This window comes from Mirounga angustirostris, unplaced genomic scaffold (genome assembly GCF_029215605.1).
Source record: "Mirounga angustirostris isolate CCGP_5_RB_7025 unplaced genomic scaffold, mMirAng1.0.hap1 SCAF_11, whole genome shotgun sequence".
NCBI classification, from domain to species: domain Eukaryota; kingdom Metazoa; phylum Chordata; class Mammalia; order Carnivora; family Phocidae; genus Mirounga; species Mirounga angustirostris.
Window position 1 is genome coordinate 44,404,601 of NW_026991719.1, and position 22,214 is coordinate 44,426,814.

Sequence of the window (22,214 nt, forward strand, 5' to 3'; positions counted from 1 at the left end):
CCAAGACCCAGTGTCAAGGAGCTTTTCTGTCATGTAGCCTTCCAGCAGTTTTATGGTTTCCGGCCTTACACTGAAGTCTCTAATCGACTCCAAGTACATTTTTGTGTGTATAAGCCAGGCGTCCAGCTTTCTTCTTTGACGTGTGACTATCCCATTCTCCCAGCACCATTTATTGAAGACACTGTCTTTTCTCCGCTGCGTGTTCTTGATTCCTATGTCAAATATTGGTTGACGGTATATGCATGGGGTCATCTCTGGGCTCTCGATTCTGTCCCGTCGGTCTGTGTGTCGGTTTTTATGCCAGTGCCACACTGTTCTGATTTCCCTGGCTTTGTCGTATGGCTAGAAAGCAGGAAGTGGGATGTATCTTGCTCTGCTCTTCTGTTTTTCTTCTTTTCCTTCCTCAGTCCCGTGAGAGGTGTGTCGATTTTATGGGTCATTTCAGAGAAGCAACTCTTGATTTGAGTTCCTCTAATGTGTCTTGTTAGAAACGTCATTGATTTCTGTTCTTATGCGTTGGTAAATTCTTATTTATTCTTACGGGGAATTTTCAAATGATGTCCGTAGGCTTGAGTATCCTTTTTAAGGAGATGAAAGCCAGTGAAACTTGAAAAGAATGTGTCCCTCCCCATGGTGAAATGCTTAGATTTTAGCAAATGTCTGCTTTTCGAAAGTACATGAACACCTAGGAGGAGAGCGCAAGCCGGTCACGCATGGATTGTTCTTAAAGTGATGCTTGAGAACGGTTATAAAACGTCCGCAGGAATTACCGTGGTTGACTGCGGGACATCATTTTGCATGGCGGGTCACGTGGGTGGACGCGATAATGGCTGTCACTTCTGAGACCCTGGTTATATGCCGTCAGTGTTCTGAGCTCTTGGAACTGTATTATCTCATTGAGAGCACAGAACAGTCCCCGCGACTAGGGCTCATGGTCGTCCCCATCTCACAGATAGGAGACAGAGGCCCGGAAAGCTGAAGTCAGAGGAATAATAACGGGTTTTCTTTCTTCTTTTATCACCACGTGTTGCAGTCTGGGTTCTTCTGGCCGTGCCCGTCCCTCCGCCACCTTCCAGCTCTTTGAGAACCTTCATCTTCACCGTCCTGTCTAGACCCAAGGGCCGGGCGGAGCTGTGAGCACCGACGACGCCTCCATGGATCCAGTCCAGAAATGTAACTCAACACTGATTCCCGAATCTTCCCCGATGAGCTCTGAAGAGACCTCCCGGGAAGTCACAGCAGCCTCCCCTCCTTCCTTCTCAGAACTGCTAATGATGGGCCTCGGTGACCTCAAAACCAGTCCGGGCACCAGACACCCTGCCCCTCTGCCAGAGGGGCTGCTCCAGCAGCGGTACAGGGATGAGAAAACCCTCCAAGAGAGGCGGTGGGAAAGGGCAGCGTCCCCTCAGAGGAAGAGAACACTTCTGGGGCACGTGAGACGGCGACACCTCGATCACGTGGCACCTTACCGGGTCGAGAGGAAGGCCAGGGTCTCTTCCTCGGGGGATAGGGATCCGAACAGATTCCGATGTGAATGTCGATACTGCCAGAGCCATAGGCCCAGCGTGTCCGGGATGCCCACAGAGAGGAAAGGGGCCCCGCATCCTTCCTCCTGGGACACGCTGGTGCAGGGCCTCAGTGGCTTGACCCTCAGCCTGGGGACCAGCCGGCCCGGCCTTCTGCCCGAAGGGGTGCTCCAACAGCAGGAGAGAGAGGAGAAGCTCCAACTGGAGATGCAGCAGGAAAGCAAAAGAATGTTCCAGAGGCTCCTGAAGCAGTGGTTGAAAGAAAACTGAGGCTCTCGTCCTCACGTGACAGAGATCTGAACGGATTCAGACGTGGAGGCTGGTGTGGCCAGATCCTGAGCGTGGGGTCCTTTTGGGGACCGAACAGTAAGCAGTCAGAGAAGTCAGAGAAGGAGCAAAAGCAGCGTGAGGACTGGACACTCGGTCCGTGTGAGCGTGGAGCCAGTCCCGGGAAGGGCCTACCCTTTCCTGCCTGGAATTCCTGGGTCACCGTGGGGCTTTCTGTGGTTCACTGCGTACCAGAGGTCCTTAACTTCCGTGTTGCGGCTCCCATGATGCATGTTGTCACTTCCCCACCCCGGATGTCTGTCTCTCCTCCCCGCCTCGTCGTCGGTAAGATATAGGGTTTCTCTGTAGCATGAACGCCCTGGTGATGGCCATGTGCTTTCGTGCCGTGTCACTGACCGCCTCCCAGAAGCAGCACTAGGTCTGCTGGGATGCCCGTGCGCTCAACTGAGCCCCACTTCCGAGAACCTGACGCTAAATCGAGAATCTGGCGGAAAGGGACGTGGAACTGGAACGTGGGCGTTCACCGTGGTGTTCTCTGTGTAAGCCGTTATGAATACGCTGAGCTAAACGTAGGTCAACGCTTCCCTGCTTCGTGGCATTGATGGTATTCCCCTTGGCGGAATTGCTGGTGGGTTGCCTCGTCATGCGTACCAAATAAATCTGCGTATGAAAGGAAAATAGCTTTTGAGTTCTGGTTTCTTGATCCCTGTTGCTTTGTTCTTTGTTAGATCTGAGATGACGACATTTAAATCCTAGAGCAGCAGATCACGGTTTATCAGGCGGAGCTGTAAACTGTGCGGATTTGGGGCAGGGGACGGGGAGGGCACCAGGGAGCAGCATCACGTCACCGTCTGCGGCCCTGCAGCAGGCCCGGCCTTCACGTGATCCAGGAGCAAGGGGAGGAGAGTCTTCCTGCCCACAGAGAATTGGAAGCAGAGTCCGCTGCACACGGTAGGAGCTCCCGCGGGATGGTGCCGGTTCCCCTGGCCTTAGGATCTTCAGGGGCCATTCCTCGTTCGTTGCCTGGTGGCCCCGGGTTGGTGCATGGGAACGGCAGTTTCATGCCTGCTGCGGGACAACCAGAGCATCGTTGAATTATTGGAGGGTCGTCTGGGGATTTAGGCACGTGCCTTTTCATTTCAGGATTCATTGAATGAATCGGTCTCCCCCCCGCCCCGCACCTCCCCGCCTCCCCACACACAAACACAGGATCCAATGCTGTGTACCCACGAAATGCCCATGCGATTCCTCTAAACTGACAGTAAATTCTGCTTTCTGTCAGGCTCTATTTTTAGGTAGTCCCCAAGGCTGTGTTGCTGCCAAGATCTACGAGTCTCCCGCAGAGGGAAGTGGCTTGAGCACAGGTATGTTGATTATGTTCTCAACTTGTGATCTCATCTGAGAGCTGAGGAGCTCACCTGACCCCGCCAGGCTTGTCTCCCACTTGAAGGAGAGGGCCAATAAAGCAGGACTTTTCTTTTTTCTTTTTAGATTATTTATTTTCTTTTTAGATCATTTATTTATTTATGTGAGAGAGAAAGAACCTGAGCAGGGGGAGGGGCAGAGGGAGAGGGAGAAGCAGACTCCCCGCTGAGCAGGGAGCCCGACGTGGGGCTTGAACCCGGGACCCTGAGATCGTGACCTGAGCCGAAGGCAGACGCTTAACGGACCGAGCCACCCAGGCGCCCTAAAGCAGGACTTTTCTTTCTTGAAACTCCGAGGCCTCAATTCAAACTGGTCATTTGGGGTGTGGGGAGCAGGAGTAACATGGCATTTCAGTCTCTTGATTGTGTACTAGCTGTCAGACCCTATGCTGCATATTTGCAAGTATCAGCTTATGGAATCCGCTCCCAGAGACCCCTCGTGGAGCAAGACCTCAGTCTCAGTGGGTAGGTGGGGAAGCGGAGCACAGAGAGGTTAGGTGACTTGCTGAGTGTCGCGTAGGCACCGGAGCGGGACGTGGCACACAGACCTAGGCGGGCTGCATTCAGAGCGGGCATCTCAACCAGCTCACCACCTGTAACCTCCACGAAGGCTGTGGGTGAAGTGCGGAGAACCGGTGACTTTGGTGGACGTTTCCCAGCCGGAAGCGCCAAGTCTTATGAGCTACCTCCTTGAATCCTCTGCAGAATGCCCTGGGGCAGGGCCAGTCTTCCCCACCGGGCAGAGTTCACAGAGACGGGAAGGAGGTGGCCTCACCTCTGCAGCCACGCCAACCACCATCAAATGCATAGCCACTCGTGAAGGTTTCCTTGTCTCCCTTGCCTCCCCCACGCCGTGCTAGGCTGGCTGCCGGGGCGGGGCAGTTTGGAGTAATGGCGAGACGGTCCCGGGCCTCGGGACTTGAGCCTTCAATCAGGGAGAGCTGGGACACCCAGACGTGTGGCAGGGAGCCGTCACGGATCCCCTGTGAGGCTGTCTCGCCAGGAGACGAGAGGAGCAGGCAGGACCCGGGCGGGGCAGCGCGGGCCGGGGGCTTGCTGAGGGCGCTCCTAGCCACAGACTTACGGCCTACCTGGGGGCCATGGAGAATGGCTGGCTGGGTGTACCCGAGGGACTCACTGGTTCCAACCCATCCACCCCCCCCCCCCGAAGGCATGGTCCCCTTGCCTACGTATGGAGCGCATGAGCATATCTGGGGGTCCCATCTGACACAGCACACGCTCCCAAGTTCCGGACTGGGAGCCAGAACCCAGTGAGGTCTAGAGATGTTCCGCATGCCGGGTTCCAGACCAGAGACCCGGAGGCAGAGCCACCAGGAGGCAAGAAATTACAGGGAGAGAATGGGGATAAAATGGAATATGCTCAAAGAGAAAACTCTGAATGGACCTATCGCAAGTAAAGACATTGAAGTTGGGAATTAAAAACCTTCCCACAGAGGAAGGGCCTGGGCCTGCTGGCCTCATTGGTGAATTCTGGTAAACTGTGGGAAGAGACAGTAGCCGTCCTTCATAGACTCTTCCAGAATAGACAGGAGGAGGGAAGACTTCCTTACTCAGCCTATGAGGACAATATTACCCGGCTACCGAAGCCACACAGGACAACACAAGACATCTATAAACCAATATCTATTACGACTATCCACCCGTAAACCCTCCCCAAAATGGCACACCAGATGCAACACCATTCACAAGGGAGTATGCAGCTAACCAAGTGAGACTTATCCCAGGGTTGCAATATTGCTTTAGCATTCAAAATGCAGTTAAGGTAAACACCATCATCATAGAGTGAGGACGGGAACCATGTAGTTGATCATCCCGATAGAGAGACAACAGACATTTGACAAAATTCAAGACCCATTCACGCTAAAAAAAACCTCTCAGCCGCCTGGGGCTAGAAGGGCACGTCCTCGTTCTGATAAAGGCTATCTAGAAGAAAAATGAGTCTCATGTCACATCCCATTGAGTAGTGCAAGAATGAATGCTTTCCTCCTGAGAGGTGGACCAAGGTGAGGATGCCGGGGCCCACCGTTTCCGTCCAACACTGACTGAAGGGTCCGGCCGGCGCAATCATGCAAGACAAAGAATGAGGACATGGAGAAGCCGGAAACGAAACCTATGTTCAAGCAAAGACTTGTACTCAGACGTTCACGGCAAAAAAGGGGAAGCCGTCTAAAAGTCTGTCAACGGGTAAAAGGATAATCAAACTGGGGCAGTGGATGCCACCGGTCTACGAAGACGGATGACCTTGTGGTGTCTGCAGCAACACGGATGAGCCCCCACAGTGTTACGCTAAGTGAAAGAACACGGACACACAAGTGCGCCTGAAGCATGAGTCTGTTCACAGGAAATGCCCAGAGAGGGCAAACCTACAAGAGATAGAAATTACCTTAGGTGTTGCCTCGGCCTGGAGGTAGGAGTGGGACTTGAGTGCTGCCGGGTACACAGGGTCCTTCTGGAGGGATGAAATGATGTACAGCTGAATCCTGCTGAAGGCTGCGCAACTCCGTAAATCTACTACAAGTCACTGCATTGCAGCCTTTAATTGGGTGAACTCTGTGAGAGGTAAATCATAGGCTTTATTTATTTATTTATTTATTTAAAGATTTTATTATTTGGAGAGAGGGCATGAGTGGGGAAGAGGGGTGGAGGGAGAAACACCCCCCCCCCCGCTACACAAGGAGCCCAACGCGGGGCTCCATCCCAGGACCCCAGGATCATGACCTGAGCTGAAGGCACATGCTTAACCGACTGAGCAACCCAGGTGCCCCAAATTACAGCCTTTAGAAAATGTAATGCAGATGTCTAAGTAAGTCCTGGAGGAAGAGGTATGCCATTGACTTTATAACACTAAGAAACTGCCCCATCTCTCGTTCCATGTTCTCTGGGTCCTGCCTGTGTGACCCATCATCACCTGCCTCCTCCATGTGAGCTAGCATCTCCCGCCAGCCCAAGCCCTGTGCACAACAGAACGAGCCCTGGGCACAACGGAACGGAGTGCTGGTGAGTGCAACGTCTGCGCGTGTCTGCGTGTCCGCGTGTCCGCGTGTGCGGGCAGCCACTGGGTGCACAGAGTACAGAGTGGTTGTCTCAGAAATCTGTGGCTGGGGCCAAGTTCCCATAGTCCCTGCTGCATCTGAAACCCACTTAGGACTTTTCCATTCTTCAGGAATCCCATGGCACTGGCTGCGGTGTCCCTGGTAACCAGCCTCACCCTTCGCTTCAACCTCTGGCCACAGGAAGACATGTGTAGACTGGGGAGGGATGTTGTCCCCCCGCCCCTCCCCAAACACAGGGGCCCCTGCCTCGCTCAGCGAGCCAGTGGGGATCCACGGCAGAGGGGTAACCAGGACGATGGAAATCCCGCTGCCTTTCCATCCTTGAGGCCCTTCTCCCTCCCCTCCGCCTGCCTGAGTGTCCTGTAGAGAAGGGGACAGTGGCGCATAAACACAGCCCTGAGTCCTTGAAATTATTCTCAATATGGCTGTAAAGTAAATGCGTCACCAATAGCTCCTGACCTATGAATACAGAAAGCAAACCGATGGCTGCCAGAGGGAAGGGGGTGGGTGGGTGGATGGGGAAGTTGAGTGAGCGGGGCGGGGGCGGGGGGGGTGGGAGATATAGGCTTCTGGTGAAGGAATGAAAAAGTCACGGGATGGAAGGCACAGCCCAGGGAATATCGTCAGTGATACTGTACTAGCATTGTCTGGGGCCCGGTGGTAGCTACGCTACTGGGGAGCAGAGCAGCTAGACATGTTGAATCACTGTGACATACGCCTGCAGCTGATGTAACATTGTGTGTCAACTAAACTCAAATAAAAAAAAAAAAAATAGCTCCTGCAAGAGAAGACACAGAAGGGATTTTTAAAAATTTCAGTATTAGTACACATGGCTGTAGATTCCAAGATCCTCTTTAAACCAGGACCGGGAAAGCTCAGCGATGCTTCTCAACCTCAGCTGCACATCGATTCTTTCCTGGAGCAGCTCAGAGAGGGCTCAACACCTGAAAAACAAATAATCCAGTTTAAAAATGGGCAGAAGACGTGAACAGACATTTCTCCAAAGAAGACATCCAGGCGGTCAACAGACACATGAAAGGATGCTCAGCATCACATACCATCAGGGAAATGCAAATCACAGCCACAGTGAGCTATCACCTCACACCAGTCAGAACGGCTAAAGTCAAAAGCACAAGAAACGACAGGTGTTGGCGAGGATGTGGAGAAAGGGGAACCCTCCTACACTGTTGGTGGGAAGGCAGACTGGTGCAGCCACTCTGGAAGAGAGTATGGAGTTTCCGCAAAGAGCTAAAAATAGAACTGCCTATAGTCCAGCAATCACACTGCTGGGTATTTAACCAAAAATACAAAAACACTAATTCGGGGGGGTACACGCACCCCTATGTTTATAGCAGCATTGTTTACAATAGCCAAAGCATGGAAGCAGCCCACGCGTCCATGGAGAGATGAATGGATAAAGAAGATGTGGTATATATACAATGGAATATTACTCAGCCATAAAAAAGAATGACATCTTCCCATTTGCAATAACACAGGTAGAGCTAGAGAGGATTATGCTAAGCCAAATATGTCAGAAGACAAGTGCCATATGATTTCACTCGTGGAATTTAACAGCCACAAAGGAGCAAAGGAAAAAGAGAGAGAGAGAGAGAGAGAGACAAACCAAGAAACAAACTCTTAGCTATAGAGAACAAACTGATGGTAAGCGGAGGGGAGGTGGGTGAGGGGATCAGCGAACTAGGTGATGGGGATTAATTAGTGCCCCCCTCCTGATGAGAACCGGGTGGTGTATGGAATTGTTGAGTCACGGTACTCTACACCTGAAACTTATATAACACTATCTTAACTATACTGAGAGTAACATAAAAAAATTATTAATAAAAAAAAAAAAAAAGAGGGACAGATGCAGGTGCTCCATCCCCAGGGAGTCTGAGGTAGGGAGTCTGGAATGTGGCCCCAGCAAGAGCATTGTTTGGAAACTTCTATGAAAACCTAGTTTGCAGCCGTGGAAACAGAACCATCCTTAAGGCGAAAACCTCAAGTCAGAAATTTAAAAATAGAGCTACCCTATGACCCAGCAATTGCACTCCTGGGTATTTACCCCAAAGACACAGATGTAGTGAAAAGAAGGGCCATCTGCACCCCAATGTCCTCAATAGCCAAACTGTGGAAAGAGCCGAGATGCCCTTCAACAGATGAATGGAGAAAGAAGATGTGGTCCATATATACAATGGACTATTACTCAGCCATCAGAAAGGATGAATACCCAACTTTTGCATCAACATGGATGGGACTGGAGGAGAGTATGCTAAGTGAAATAAGTCAAGCAGAGAAAGTCAATTATCATATGGTTTCACTTATTTGTGGAACCTAGGGAATAGCATGGAGGACATTAGGAGAAGGAAGGGAAAAATGAGGGGGGCGGGAATCGGAGGGAGAGATGAACCATGAGAGACTATGGACCTGAGAAACAAACAGGGTTTTGGAGGGGAGGGGGGAGGGGGGATTGGTTAGCCCGGTGATGGGTATTGAGGAGGGCACGTACTGCATGGAGCACTGGGTGTTATACGAAAACAATGGATCGTGGATCACCACATCAAAAACCAATGATGTATTGTATGGTGACTAACATAACATAATAAAATTAAAAAAAAGAAAAGAAAAGAAAAGAAAGAAATTTGAGACTCCCCTTACAAGGCCCGCAGGTTTTCACCATTACCTGCTGTGATTGGCCGATCTCATAGGCTGTGAGGAAAGGAAAAACAGGTCAGAGTAAACGCGGGCTTTAAAACTGCCATTGTACTGGCTGCTCTCAATGTTCCCGAAAACCAGAGTTTGAAGTTAAAACCCTGCATTTGCTCACGAAACGTAAGACTTTTTATTTCCTGTCCAGATCCCTTGTGCTTAGCTACTTTAAGATCGGAGAAAACACTGTATCGACCACTTCATCAGACAGATCCCAATAATTCTTTGAAAACGCGTTGGCTGAGATTCGTATCCGTTGATGGCGATGGGCTCGGCTGTCAGGCTTATCTGCCAAGTCTACTGAGTTGTGTTTTTTAACTTTCTCTTATACTTTCTGTTCTCAAACTCATTCCCATGCTCAGATAAGAGCCCAAACAGGTCGAGGTATTGATGATGAAAAGTAAAATTGAGCAGTCCCTTGTTTCATGCTCACCCAAGGACACGTGCCTCCCCAAACCTTCTCTTTGAGAGATTGGTTCCAGATACTCAACTCCATATTCCAAATCCCGGGCTTACTGCTGTGCCTCATTCATCGAGTTTACACGGGGGGTTCTTACAGAAGATGAGGATTTCAATCTCCCAGGTGTATTGCAGGGCCCGGGTGTCCTCAGGAATTCCTGTGGGGAACGCACCCGAACCAGGAGCTTTGTGAGGACGTGCTCAGAGTGTATCTGCGGAGAAGGAGCCCTCACAGGCGACTTTGCGAACACCTGTGGCAACGTGAGGATCATGGTGTAGCCTTGTCCTGAGCAGGTCCCAGAGAGTCGGGGTGGGGGGCGGGGCGCGGTGGAGAGCACACCTAGCAACCTCCCCAGGATATTGCCTTAAGGCATTGGGTGGATGGTGGTGTCCACCCGAGAGGAGGGAATGGAGGTCTGGGGTCGTCTGCAGATTGGCAAGGCTTGTGGGACCTCTGAGTGCAGATGCCCCATAGGTTCAGCCCGTGGGGGTCTGGGGCCCAGCAGGCATTTCTTAGGTAGACTCGTTGACGGGAGAAGCCACAGGGATACATGGGGATACAGATGGAAGCGAGTCAGGGGGGCAGAGCTCTGGGTGGCGATGTAGTCGCCCACGGATCGTGTATAGAATGAGAAGAGCGCAGAGCAGAGGTTGGAACCCTGGGAGGAAAAAAGAAAACAAGATTTAGGACGGGATCAAATGAAACGGGCCAACGGGGAGACTTAGAAGTGAAGATCTGAGAAGCAGGGGGAAAGCCAGGGTGGGCTGCGGTCCCAGCAGCTGAGGAACCACAGCATTGTGAAACCGAGGGCTGTTACTGTGGCCGAGACGGCGCTGGGTACTTTGGTTTGGCAACATGGAGCTCTTTGGAGAATTTAGCAAAGGGATGATCCGCGGGTGGGGGACATCGCGGAGGGACCCAGAGGTAGCCAAGTAAGTCCATTCTGCGGTCTACACGATCAAGAAACCTGGCTTGACACAGGGCGGTAGTAGAAGCAGGTGGCTGTGTGCTTTCAGAGGATGTTAGTTTCTGTCCCCAGGAGCAGGTCCGAAAAGCAACTGGATGCAGGCTCCAGAAACCCCTGCGGATGGCGCGGGCTGTTGACTCGATGACAGAGTCGAGAGCTGGGGTGAGCTTCACCGGTGTTTCTTTCCGTTGCGGGCAGAGCGGTGGGGTCCGTGCAGCGGTGGGGTTGGAGCAAGTCTTCCATCACCTCTCTCCCGCCCCATTCCTGCCTCCGTGACCCATGGAGAAGCGGCTTCATCTTCCGGGCAGACGCCTCAACGGCTGGTGTCCCGGCAGAGCCCCACACTGAGTTGTCAGACGGGAGTGAAACAGAGGGGGACCGAACGGGAAGTTGTGGCAGAGGTGGCATCTGAGGACAGGAGTCCTGCTGGGGACGCTCAGAGCAGCGCCGCCATTGAGGGCCCTGGGTGTCGGGGCCGGGGGTTGGGGCGATGGCAGGTCTGGGGACGTGGGCGCCTGGCCACGACATTCAGACCAAGTGTCTCCGGCAAACATGTTTCTTGGTTCGGGGCAACCTCGTCTGCGGCCGGGGCCTGGATAGACTAGAATGCTCTGTAAAACTAAGTCCTGGTCATGAGACTGGCCTCGGCATGTCCTCTCTGCTGGTGAGGAGCCTGGGCTTTCGGGTCCTTCCAATGAGGAACAGAGAGGCTGGGCCATGGAGCCGCAGGACAGAAGCGCCATGTGATTCTGCCCCTGCAAAGCTGGGGTCAGAGTGCCGTCCTCAGATCACCGTGAAGAGGATGCCGGGCGCAGGCTCCGGCGGGTGGCTGCAAGTCAGGGGGGGGCCCAGGTCCAGACTGTTCTAAGATCTCACACAGGGGCCACTGGGCAGACGCCGAGCGGTAACGCAGGCGAACGCTCTCAGGAGAAGGACCAAGGTCCGGTCCGAAAGCCACTTCAGCCATTGCTCTGTGGCCACAGAGTCCGCGCCTTTCTGAAGGAAACCCCGTCGTTCCAAAGCTCCTTATCCCTGCTGGATGAGGGAGGGAGGCAGGGATAGGTCATTATCCGACAGGAGGCCAGATGAGGAAGGGAGGCCCGGTGAACCACGACTGTAAGAAGAGACCAAGCCCTTGCTCCAGGTCGACCCCTTCCTTCCCCAGAGTGACACGAGAGCGTGGTGGCTTCTTCAGGACTAGACCCTGGTTTCCATCTGAGAGACTCCGGGGCCTCAGGGCACCACTGTCTGTTTCAGACGGAGGGGGGTAGAAAGCATGACCTTCTGAGCTTCAGGAACCAAGTGGGGCAGTGGGCATAAGCGAGTACGTTCTAAGTCCTCTAGCTTCCTATAAAGAAAGCCCGTCAAACACCGTTCGTGCTGCATGACTGTGTTGTGGCCAGAACCTAATGGGCTCTCACCACGGAGAACACACTCACGGGGCCAGTGACAGCAGCTGGAGACCTGAGACTTGTCCTTGACTGGGCGCCTGATTGCTGGTCTCTGCAAACAAAAGCCTGGGTCCCTACTTGCGGATGTGACAGCTCTAGGCGGACCTGGGGAGGCTCTCCCTCGAAGATCAGATGTTCTGAGCACCCAGCAGAGGGGGGAAAGGATCGTGGGGGGGGGGGGATAGTGCTGGCTCTGTCAGCAACTACTGAGGTCCTCACTTGGGCCCCTCAGCTCCATGGAGGAAACTCACATGCTTTACCTTCAAACGAATTAAGAAGGGAAAACCTCTCCTTCTTCTAATAAAAACCACTGGCTTTAGGTACGATCCTCCAGGCATCCTCCTCTGGCTCTGGACACATTTTCTGAGGCCCAGATCCAGAACTCAGGCCCTGAAGTGAGCGTCTGTGTTGTTCGAGGAGAAATTGCCTGGGGAGGGCAGGGGCAGGGTGGCCACGGGGAGGCCCAGCTCAGCTCTGTGACAACCCTTGTCAGCTACTCCAGTGTGTGTGTCTGTGTGGGCCTCTCTTCTCTCTGTCCTCTGTCCTGGGGTCCGTCTGTGGACGGTAAAAGCTTCCTGAGTTAAAGGAGAGGACAAGACAAGGACCCCCAATCTCCTTTAACATGACTGCTTGGACAGACCGCGGGCAGAGGAAAAGCCGGTGGGGATGGTGAGCTCGGATCACAGACTCACTCGTGCTCCTCACATCACCCAGGCGCTTTGGTTCCGTTAGTCTCCTGACTGAGTGAGGCCCCGCATCTGGACTGGAAGGCAAGGGGGGAGAGAAGCCATGCATTTACACCGAATGTGGTAGGTAAGCGTGGTCCGATGCAGTCGCTGAATGGTCCCTATCTACAAATGCTCAGTCTCACGTTTCCACCACCCCTCGCCCCTCACTCCTCCCCAACATGAGGAAGGGTATGTGTGGCTTACAGGTGTGTGTGATGATGTGGAAAGGGGGGTTCTATGACACACCTATGTGGCTCACAGTGCCCTCGGTGGTCTCTGAGGGAAGGATGACTCTTGTCTCCCCCAGGTCCAGCTGCTGATGCCATGCAGGGAGGCGGGTGTAACTTGCACTTCTGTCTCCCTCCTCTTGGTGGGGACCTGGTGCTCCCTGGCTGCCTCAGCCTCACCTCACTCAGCTGGCATCTGCAAATACCTCCGCATCTGGGTCTCATCCTCCATCCCACCCCTGGGCGGGACTGTGCCCTCCACAGGTGCAGCTGCAGAGTCATCTAAGCCTCTGCCTGGTTAAAGTTTCCATCATGAACCTCTGGTTATGAACCCAGCCACATTCTACATCCCCCATAGGGGAATCCAGCCCCCCCCCCCCCCCATCTCATCTACAACATAGCAGGAACTAAGATCAGCTCCAGAAAGCTATATATCTCAACTCCAGTTATCCCTTTACTCAAAGAGAGCGCTTGGGTCATTGTACGGAGTGTATCCTGTGAGTCCCACGTGTGCATGAGGGGAAACCCTCCTGTACCTGGAGCTCCCCCTCACTTCTCGAACACCTGTCCCTTGTCTGAGCTGTTTCACCTCTGCCGCCACTTCCTCTGGGGGCCTTTGCCCCCTCTGTGACTGAAAAGGATACTCCTTCTTTGGCTTGTCTTTCATATTGACCCGAATTCCCATATATCCAGGTCAAAGGGGGCATAATGTGAAATTCACACGTTGTCAAATACAATAGAAATTGAGTTTATATACACCTCCCAACTCAAATCTATATAAAAAAAGTAGGTGGAGAAATGAATGGTCACAGCGCCAAAGGCGCCTCAGAGGTTCCCTCGCATGTGCACAGAGTGTGAGTGGTGTCAGGCTATATGGATGTTAAGGGAGGCCTTGACGAGAACAGTCGCAGTGGAGAGATAGGGACGAAAGCTCTATCGAAGCGGGTGCAGGAGCTAACGGCCTCGGGAGAAGCTGAAGCAGTTTTGCTTTGAAAGGTACAGATTGGGGGCCAGTAGCTGCAGGATGACTTGGGGGAAGGCAGCGGGGTTCCCCCCCCCCCCCGCCTCTATTGTGGAATGCTCCCATGTAGAGAGAACAGGAGAGAGGAGACACTGCAGGAGCCAAGTCTCTGAGAAGCTGGGAGGCGCGGGATCCTGAGCAGAGCTGAGGGGCTGGTTGCCCTGTAGAGCATGTGTGCAGAGGGGCGGCAGAGAATGCCAGGACAGGGTTTGGGAAGCTGTGGCAAGTCCCACCTGATTGCTACTGTCCTCGCCATGAATCAGTAGGCAGTTGCAACAGACCGGAAGAGAGCTGTAATAGTGTGGGAAGGGTGAGTGGAAATGAAAGGCAATTCTCTGCTGGCCATGGAACTAACATAAAAGAATTCACTAAGACTTTAAAATTTCGTCATCAATGCTCTGGTGCTCACATACAAAAAGGGAGTGTTTGTTATTGGGGGTGAACCTTGAGGTGGCCCTGGGGTCTGGACTGGAGGCCCCCAAGAGGCTGTATACTGTGGATGTAGAGGCATTAGAGGGAGGGAGCTGGAGAACCAGGGCATCCGGTTCAGAGCGCTGAGCGAGAGGAAAGCTACTCGGGACGCCAGGGAGGGGCGCGGCGTTCCTGATGCCCAGGGCGTGTCCGTGGGCAAGGCGATACTCCGCTTGGGGAGCAGGAGAACATCCCTGGGGCGGAGAGGCCAGGGGGCGGCGGGTCATCTTCGTGAGGCTTGAGGGGGGCCCGGAGGCATCGGAGGAGTGAGGGCTGAGAGGGCGGACAGCGAGTGTGTTACGGGACTGGCGTGTTCGCTGGCTAGGGTGGGGAGGGGGACAATAAACAGAGGACCCGTACAGGTGCCGCCCGTGGGGCGTGGGGGAGCTCCTGGGAACCTGGTGACAGTACCGGGATACCCCCGTCTCCCCGGTACCTCTGACAGGTCCGCAGACCCCTAAGGAACCCGGGCCCAGAGCCTGGCGCCGACGTCATTCCACTCCGGTGCGCATGCCCAGAAAGCACCAATCGGGTCGCAGCGCTCACGATTCGCCCTCCCTGGTGCCGGGACTTCCGGGCGCGGGCTTCCGGCCGCTGTTGGCAAACTTCCGGGGCAGGACGACGAGAAGGTTTTTGTGCGGTGGCCGATTCCGCCGGGCCTCTCGGGCCGTTCCCTGGCTTCCTCTGCTCTTCGGCGGCATTCCACGTAGCTCCCACAGCCTTGAGCTGCACGTCGCCTCCCAGGGGAATGGTAGAAAAGATGGATTTTCTTCCGCAACGTGTGGCGCTCAGTTTCTATGGCCGCTAGGTGGCAGTAGTGCGCCGTGCAGGTTTTCTGCCGCTCTCCTCCCCCGCCCTTCGTGCTTGAAAAAAGCAGCAGCGGCTTGTTTCCTCTAAAATGGAGCCGCCTTTTTGCGCTTGCGCGGGCAGGCCGCCTGGCGCCGGCTCTGCCCGGTTCCCTGCGGGAGGCGGGGGGGGGGGGGGGGCTGCGAAAACGCACCGCCCACGGACGAAACCCTTCTGCTTCGCCGCTGGGGGCTCTCCTCAGTCGCTGCCTGCCGGTCCGCGTCTCCGAGTCGCCTGCTCGGTGGCTTTCCCTAAGCCCCAGCCGTTAGCGGGCGCGGAGGGGAACCTGCACTGGGGAGTGTTTAATTAAAGGCCACAAAGCTTGGGGCGCCTGGGTGGCTCAGCCGTTAAGCGTCTGCCTTCGGCTCAGGTCATGATCCCGGGGTCCTGGGATCGAGCCCCGCATCGCCCCACATCGGGCTCCCTGCTCGGCGGGGAGCCTGCTTCTCCCTTCCCACTCCCCCTGCTTGTGTTCCCTCTCTCGCTGTGTCTCTGTCTGTCAAATAAATAAATAAAATCTTTAAAAATAAAAATAAAGGCCACAAAGCTAGAGTTCGGGCTCAGGGAGAACTCTGCAGGTGGGGGACGCCGCTGAAGGTGGCGCAAGGGCGCGCGCGAACTTGCTGATGCGACTGTCCCTTCACGTAAACATGCTTGAAATGGTCACTTTTATGTTCTACCGATTTTCCCACCCCAAAGGTGAGAGAAAAGCTCTTCTGGTGAAGCTGACACCGCGTGGGAGTTGCTCCAACTAAGGCGGTGCACAAACGGGTCAAACTGAAATGGCAGGTGTCACATAAGCCTTGAGAGAACAGGGAGGTAACCTGCGGCAGGAGGTGCGTGCGGTCCGTCGGGCCTTCCTTGGTCTGGTTTCTGCCTCCATCCCCTCCTCATGGTCTCCGCCCCTGTGTCCCCCTGGGGTCCCTCACGCCGCAGGCGCTGCGCTGCGCTGCACGGGGTGCTGCCGAGCACACGACGCCCGGGACTCTTGTGACGGGCACGCTTACCGACAGTCCCAGTGCCTGTCTGCGTGGCCTCCCACGCAATCCATCCGGTGTCTGAGTTTCCGCTCCTTTGTCTTCTGGGGCGGGGGGGGGGGGGGCGGTTTCTCTTGAGTCAGATGGATGAAGCTTCAGTCGCCTAGTAACCAGTGTTGGTCTGGTTGTTGTTGTTGTTGTTTTAATTAATCTCAACATCTGTTCCCAGGAAGAGAGCGAGGTGGAGACAAGTGCTTTCTCATCAGTCCTGGACCTTTAGCTGGGCTGATGCCTGAGCTGAGTGACCCAGTGAGGAGGACCAGAAGGATGTTGCCATGACAGCAGACTCCCACACTCCCTTCCAGCGCACGGGCCCTTCTCCCTCCCTCTCCCTGCCTGCTAGGATCTCCCCTGAGAATGGGAATGTGCTTTGGCCAGCAGGGAAGGAATCCATGTATGGTCGAGGATGCAGGGGGAGAGGCGTAATCTTGGGATGTCTGCAGAAGGGACCAGAGCCCCAAAGAAAGCAGTCTGTACAACACTGAGGCCCCAGGAGACGACGAAGCCTGTGAAAGCATAGGGGCCTCTAAATGCGGTTCTGGGATTTTCTCCAGCAGTCCACGCTGCTACACCGTTTTCTGAAGCCAAGCTCCATGGCTCAGACCCTGGAAAATGGGGCCTGTGTTGTAAAGGAGAATGGAGCCTGGCATGGCTTGTGGAGGCCATGACAGCCTGGAGAAGGACCTGCTCCCCTCCGTGACAGCTCTCCTGACTGACGGTGGCACTCTGTGTGTCTGTCTGGTCTGCTCATCCTGCTGTGCTCCGCGTTGGGGTCCGCTTACACGGGATGCGAAACATGGGCCTAGTTCAAGGAGAGGACAAGGCGGAGATGCCCCCGTCTCCTCTAACGTGGACTGATTGGAGGGTGGACGGAGGACGAGCTGCCCGGGGTGGTGAGGTGAGATCACACATTCACTAGGGCTCCTCAGACCACAAGGCCACATTGGTTAATTTCTTCTCAGTGGCTGACGTGATCTTCGTGATTGTTCACTGTCTGGACCCGCTAGAAACGGAGCAAAAGACCCAGTGAAATCATTGCTGATCCGGTCAGGGGGGTGGGATGCAATCATGTGAATGATCTAGTTCAATAAATGCGCAGGCTCTCAAGATTTCCACCCCGGCTCCCTACTTTGCCCAAGCTGGGGAAGGAGAATGTGTGGTTTACACGTCTCCTGGGTGATGCTGGAAGGGGGGCATCTAGGAAATTCTTATGGTGCTCACCGAATGCTCCCTGGTCTCTGAGGGGAGGAGGACTCTTGTCTCCCGGGTCCAGCTGGTGAGGCTGACCTGCACCACCCATGCATGTGGCTGGTGAAACTTGCATTTTCCTCTCTCTCCTCTTGGTCGGGACCTGGTGCTGCCTGGCTGAGCCAGCCTCAGTTCACCTTTGCTGGCATCTGTAGACCCCTCTGAATCTTGGTCTCAGCCTCCATCCCCACTCTGGGCGGGGCTGTCGCCCCAAGGCTCAGCTGCAGGGTCACCTAGTCCCTCGCCTACTTAGGCTTCCTTCCCCAACCCCTGGCTGTGGACTCAGCCACTTTCCACATTTCCCCCTCAGGGAATGCAGCCTCTGGGGTCTGGCCCATAGCACAGCAGGAGCCAAGATCAGCTCCAGAAAGCTAAGTTCCTAACCTCAGCCATCCCTCTGCCCACGGAGGCTGCTGGGTCATCCCGCAAAGTGAACTGACTCCTCTGAGTCCCAAACGTGAATGGGGGCAGAATGCCGTCCTCCGCTTCTCTGCTGTAGCTCGCTTGTCCCCTCCCATAGAGGGGAGACTGAGCCTTGAGAGCCTTCCCTCCATCTGCCACCTCCTGTGTGTGTCTTCTACGCCTCTGAGGCGGGGACAGAACATTCTTCTTTTGCTTGACCTTCATGCTGACGAGGCTCCCCACAGTATGTCCAGATCCCAAAGGGAAAGCTGTAGGATTTGCTTGCTTTTTTTTTTTTTTTTTTTTTTTAAGAGATTGGCTAACTGATAAACATAAAATGGAAGGGATTACCAAACGTGACTGCTTGTGCCATCATCAGCAGGGCAAGATCTGTAAAAGTAAACTCAGAGCTCAAAGACAGACACCATGTTTTAAAAGGGCCCTAGGAGATGCCGTGTCACCAATTTTAATGTCAGTGCCCAGAGAGCTTCACTCCTCAGGCCTCTGCTCCCACCAGCGCCTGGCAACCATCCAGGAGAGTTGGGCAGCAGAGATGAACTTACCCAGAGCTTGTGAGGTCTCCCAGGGGTTACGGAGCAAGCCTGGGAGCGTGTGCACGTCTGTCTAGTCCAGGAATGTCCTGGAGGGCCGGCAAACTTTCTTCCGGTGTCCTGTTTACCGCATAATAAATTAGAAGGGCAGCACTGAGATAGGCTCAATAGTTTCACCTTTAAAAGAAATACTTTTCTGATTACCGGGAGGAGCCCGGTGGACATTACTGGAGAACACAATGAAACCACAACTGTCTAATTCTAAAAATCCCTGAAACGAAAACGTTTGCTTCACAGCTTCCCATTCTTCGGCGGCCCTCTTCCTGAAGTTTGAATACAGGTTCCTGGCTCAGTCCTAAACCAGGCATGTTTTCCCCAGGTGTTTATGGGTGTGGGTCCCCTCGAGACAGGACACGCGGGGGCGCTCCGGCCCCCAGCAGCTTTTCTCGGGCTCCTGAGTTCTCCAGCTGGCGGCTGCTCAGCAAGATCTATCAGATGCATTTTAAGAGCTCCAGGTGCCTGCCCCGTTCTGAGAACGGACAGTCTCGGTCGCCCTATGGGCTCACGCCCTGACTGCCTGCCCTCTGGGCACATGGAGAAACCAAGGCACAGGGAGACCGAGGAACGTGCCTGCCGCCATGCAGCCAGAGAGCTTACTAGATGGGAGTCCTGGCATCACTGCTGCCCACCCTGGGTGACCTTAGGATCATATGCTAACATCTTCTCTTTTCCCCTCTCACTCACTATGGGCATGTCATTTTAAGGAGCAGTGAACGAATTTAATCCCTTAGAAGGAAATGAAGGCAGGGCAAGGTATCCCTCGTGCCTTTAAACACAGACCCCCTCAAAACCTGCAGGGGCTAGTGGGGGGCACACGTGTGTTCCTGTGGATGTAAAGGGAGATTCTCCACTAACCCTCCCCCACCACCCACCACCCCTTCCATAACCTGCAAAAAACATAACAGGTCTCAGGGGGCCTTTTATTCAGCATCCAACAACACGAATGAGAGCCTCTCTTATTAGGTGTTTGCTACTCTTGTACAAGGTGGTCATCTAGCGCTTACCTGGGGAGCAAGAGAATACCAACCAACCAACCAACGAACCAATGCATGAAGAAGTTAGTGTGGTAAGCGTTAGGAAGAAAATAGCCCAGGTCCTAGGCCAGGAACAATCTACTTACACAGAGTGGTCAGGCAGAGCCTCTCTGAGAAGGCAATGATGGAGCAGAAACCCTACGGCTGAGAAGGAACCAACCATGTAAAGATCCGGGGCTGGACTCTGCCGGGCAAAGAGCACCGTGATGACCAATGTCCTGACCAGGGAATAAGCTTGGCATGTTCGAGGAACAGAGAAGTAGGCCAGAGTTATCGTCGTGGAGGCAAGAGCTGATGGGATTGTTTGGATATTAAAACAGTAGCAGTAGATAAGCACAGAAGGGGATGGATACAGGATATAGTCAGAAGGTCGGCTCTAGAGGACTTGTTGCTGGACTGCGGTGGAGACCAACAAGATGCAACACGCGAAGAGGCGTGCTTGGGGCACGTGAAGTGTATGCTTCCTCCTGGCCATCCAACAAAGACAGACAAATCTGGATCTCTGGGCACAGGTTGCTGCGTGAGGTAGGAGTGCAGGAGGTCACATTGGGTACATGCTCTGTTTTCTGCTGGCAAAAAGGATGAAACAACCCACGGAGAGAGTGTAGCATGAGCAGGGCCCTGTCAAAACTAAAAGCCAGTGGAAAGGGAGGAGTAAGCACTACATACTGACAAGGAGCAGAGTGGCCACTGGGGTTGGAGGAACAACACCCAGACAGTAAATTGTCAAATGTGCAAAAATGAAAATTCAAAGAAAGGGTGGGGGAGGGACAGTGTCAAAAACGAGGCAATTGGGAAATGAACCAAAGGCATCTGAGAGGTACAGTGAGTCGAGGAGAGGACATCCTCACAGGGGTTGGTGATACGTGAAGGCCACTGGCGCCCTTGACAAAATCGGTGCTTTTGGGGGGCAGGCTGATAGAAGCACGACTGAAGTGGGTTAGCAAGGAAAGGGGTTACAGAACAAGGGGAGACTTGCTGTCGGGAGCACCAGGGAAATGTGGCAGTATCGCAGAAATACAGGGGATAAGTGACGGCTTTATGTTTTACTTCATCTGGTGTCAGGGGCGAGAAATATGAGCAGGTTCGGAGTGAACAGAACGACGGGGATACAAATGGGACAGGCGACCATTCAGGAGCACTGCAAAGGCCTACTCACCCTGCAGGAGATGGGCATGGAAGCTGATTGCTGTGGATGCAATGCAGGGGCATTAGAGGGAGGGAGCTGGAGAACGAGGACAAAGTGTTCGTGTCCGGAGTACAATGCTAGACACCACACCACTGAGGCGCGCGGGGGTTCCTGAAGCCCAAGGCAAGTCCGTGGGCAGGGGGATGCTCCGCTTGGGGAGAAGGAGAACACCCCTGTGGACCGAGAGGCCCCGGAGCGGCCGGTCATCTTCTTGAGACTTGAGGTGGCTCCGGAGGCATCAGAGGAGCGAGATTGAGACGGGGAGAGAGAATGTCCCGCCGCATTGGCGTGTTCAAAGGCTGGGGTCGGCAGGACAATGACCAAGGCACGGTACAGGTGCGGTCGAGACGCCCCCGAAGTCAGGCGACAGGACCCACATTTTACCAGTACTGTGATTTAACAAGAACGGGAAATTCTAGTGGATTTGGGGAAGAAGGCTGGTTCCGACATCACGCACTTCCGGCGCGCTGGCCCAGACGCATTTCCGGCGCGCTGGACCAGACTCAACCAATCGCAACCTAGCCTCGCTCCAGCCCTGCCGGTTAGCGTCCTCCAGGGACAGGACTTCCTGCACCGGTTGCTCTGTTTCCGGGTGCGGGAATAGGGAAGGCTTCCGGGTTCGCGAGGGGTCGGTAGGGCCACTTTGATAGCATTTCCTCCTGTCCCTGGTCCTCAGCGTCATCCCTTTTGGGTTCCTCAAGTACTATATTTATGGTCTTTCGCGGAAAATACGGCGGAAATTTGTGTTTTTGTTTTGCGGGTTTGTTGTCTTCGGTTTCTATGGACTCTAGGTGGCAGTGGTGCGCCGTGTAGCCATTCTGAAGCCCTCCTACCCCGCCCTTTGTCCTTGAAAAAAACGGCCCCAGCCTTTTGCGAGTGGAGTGGCGGCTTCTACTGCCCAAGGGCGGGAAAGGCTGGTTGGAACCGGACCCGCTTCCTTTAGTGAAAACTAAGCTTAAGGAAAAAAACCTTTAGCTTTTAATGTTGGATTCTTTATGGAGCTGCAAGGTTTCTTAGCAACTTTCATTTTGGGTTTTGAGGGTTTTTTTTTTTTTTTTTAAAGATTCTATTTATTTATTTGATACAGAGAGTGAGAGAGCACAAGTAGGGGGAACAGTAGAGGGAGAGGGAGAAGCAGGCTCCCCGCCAAGCAGGGAGCTCGATGCGGGGCTCGATGCGGGGCTCGATCCCAGGACCCTGGGATCATGACCTGAGCTGAAGGCAGACGCTTAACCGTCTGAGCCACCCAGGCGCCCCGGGTTTTGCGGTTTCTTTTCGTGGTGTTTCCCCACCGTATCCTGGATTTTGTGGACCTGGGTTCTACATATGATAAAATATATTTTCTCATAGAAGTCAGCCAGCGTCAGTAGAGATTATTTGGAGGACAGGTAAAGTGTAATTAAGCTAATAGTATCCACAGTTCCATCACCCACGCGATGACCATTAATAACACTTCGTGATAAATTTCCCTAGAGATTAATTCATTCATAAAAGTGCATTTAAA

The 22,214-nt window shown here is 53.9% G+C and overlaps 1 protein-coding gene and 1 long non-coding RNA gene across 8 annotated transcripts; one reads left to right on the plus strand and one right to left on the minus strand.

The window, feature by feature from the left end:
- The first annotated feature begins 1,154 nt into the window (after positions 1–1,154).
- On the plus strand, positions 1,155–2,492 carry LOC135361438 (protein FAM156A/FAM156B-like). The gene has a single exon (XM_064574074.1). The coding sequence runs from the start codon at positions 1,155–1,157 to the stop codon at positions 1,794–1,796; it is 642 nt and encodes a 213-aa protein (XP_064430144.1). The 3' UTR covers positions 1,797–2,492.
- Positions 2,493–2,636: 144 nt separating this feature from the next.
- LOC135361928 (uncharacterized) lies at positions 2,637–21,435 on the minus strand. Of its 7 annotated transcripts, none has more exons than XR_010406120.1 (6): positions 20,681–21,435; positions 18,440–18,547; positions 9,510–17,229; positions 7,140–7,256; positions 5,643–5,809; positions 2,637–2,882 (listed from the first exon to the last, which is right to left on the minus strand). It is a non-coding gene; the product is annotated as an uncharacterized LOC135361928 (long non-coding RNA). The 7 variants fall into 7 exon arrangements; XR_010406118.1 differs by having other exon boundaries at positions 8,993–17,229; XR_010406119.1 differs by having other exon boundaries at positions 5,643–7,256.
- Between the last annotated feature and the right edge of the window lie 779 nt (positions 21,436–22,214).

What these genes read in the sequence shown, in the direction of transcription:
- LOC135361438 (XM_064574074.1), top strand. Translation starts at nt 1,155, where the DNA reads ATGGATCCAGTCCAGAAATGTAACTCAACACTGATTCCCGAATCTTCC.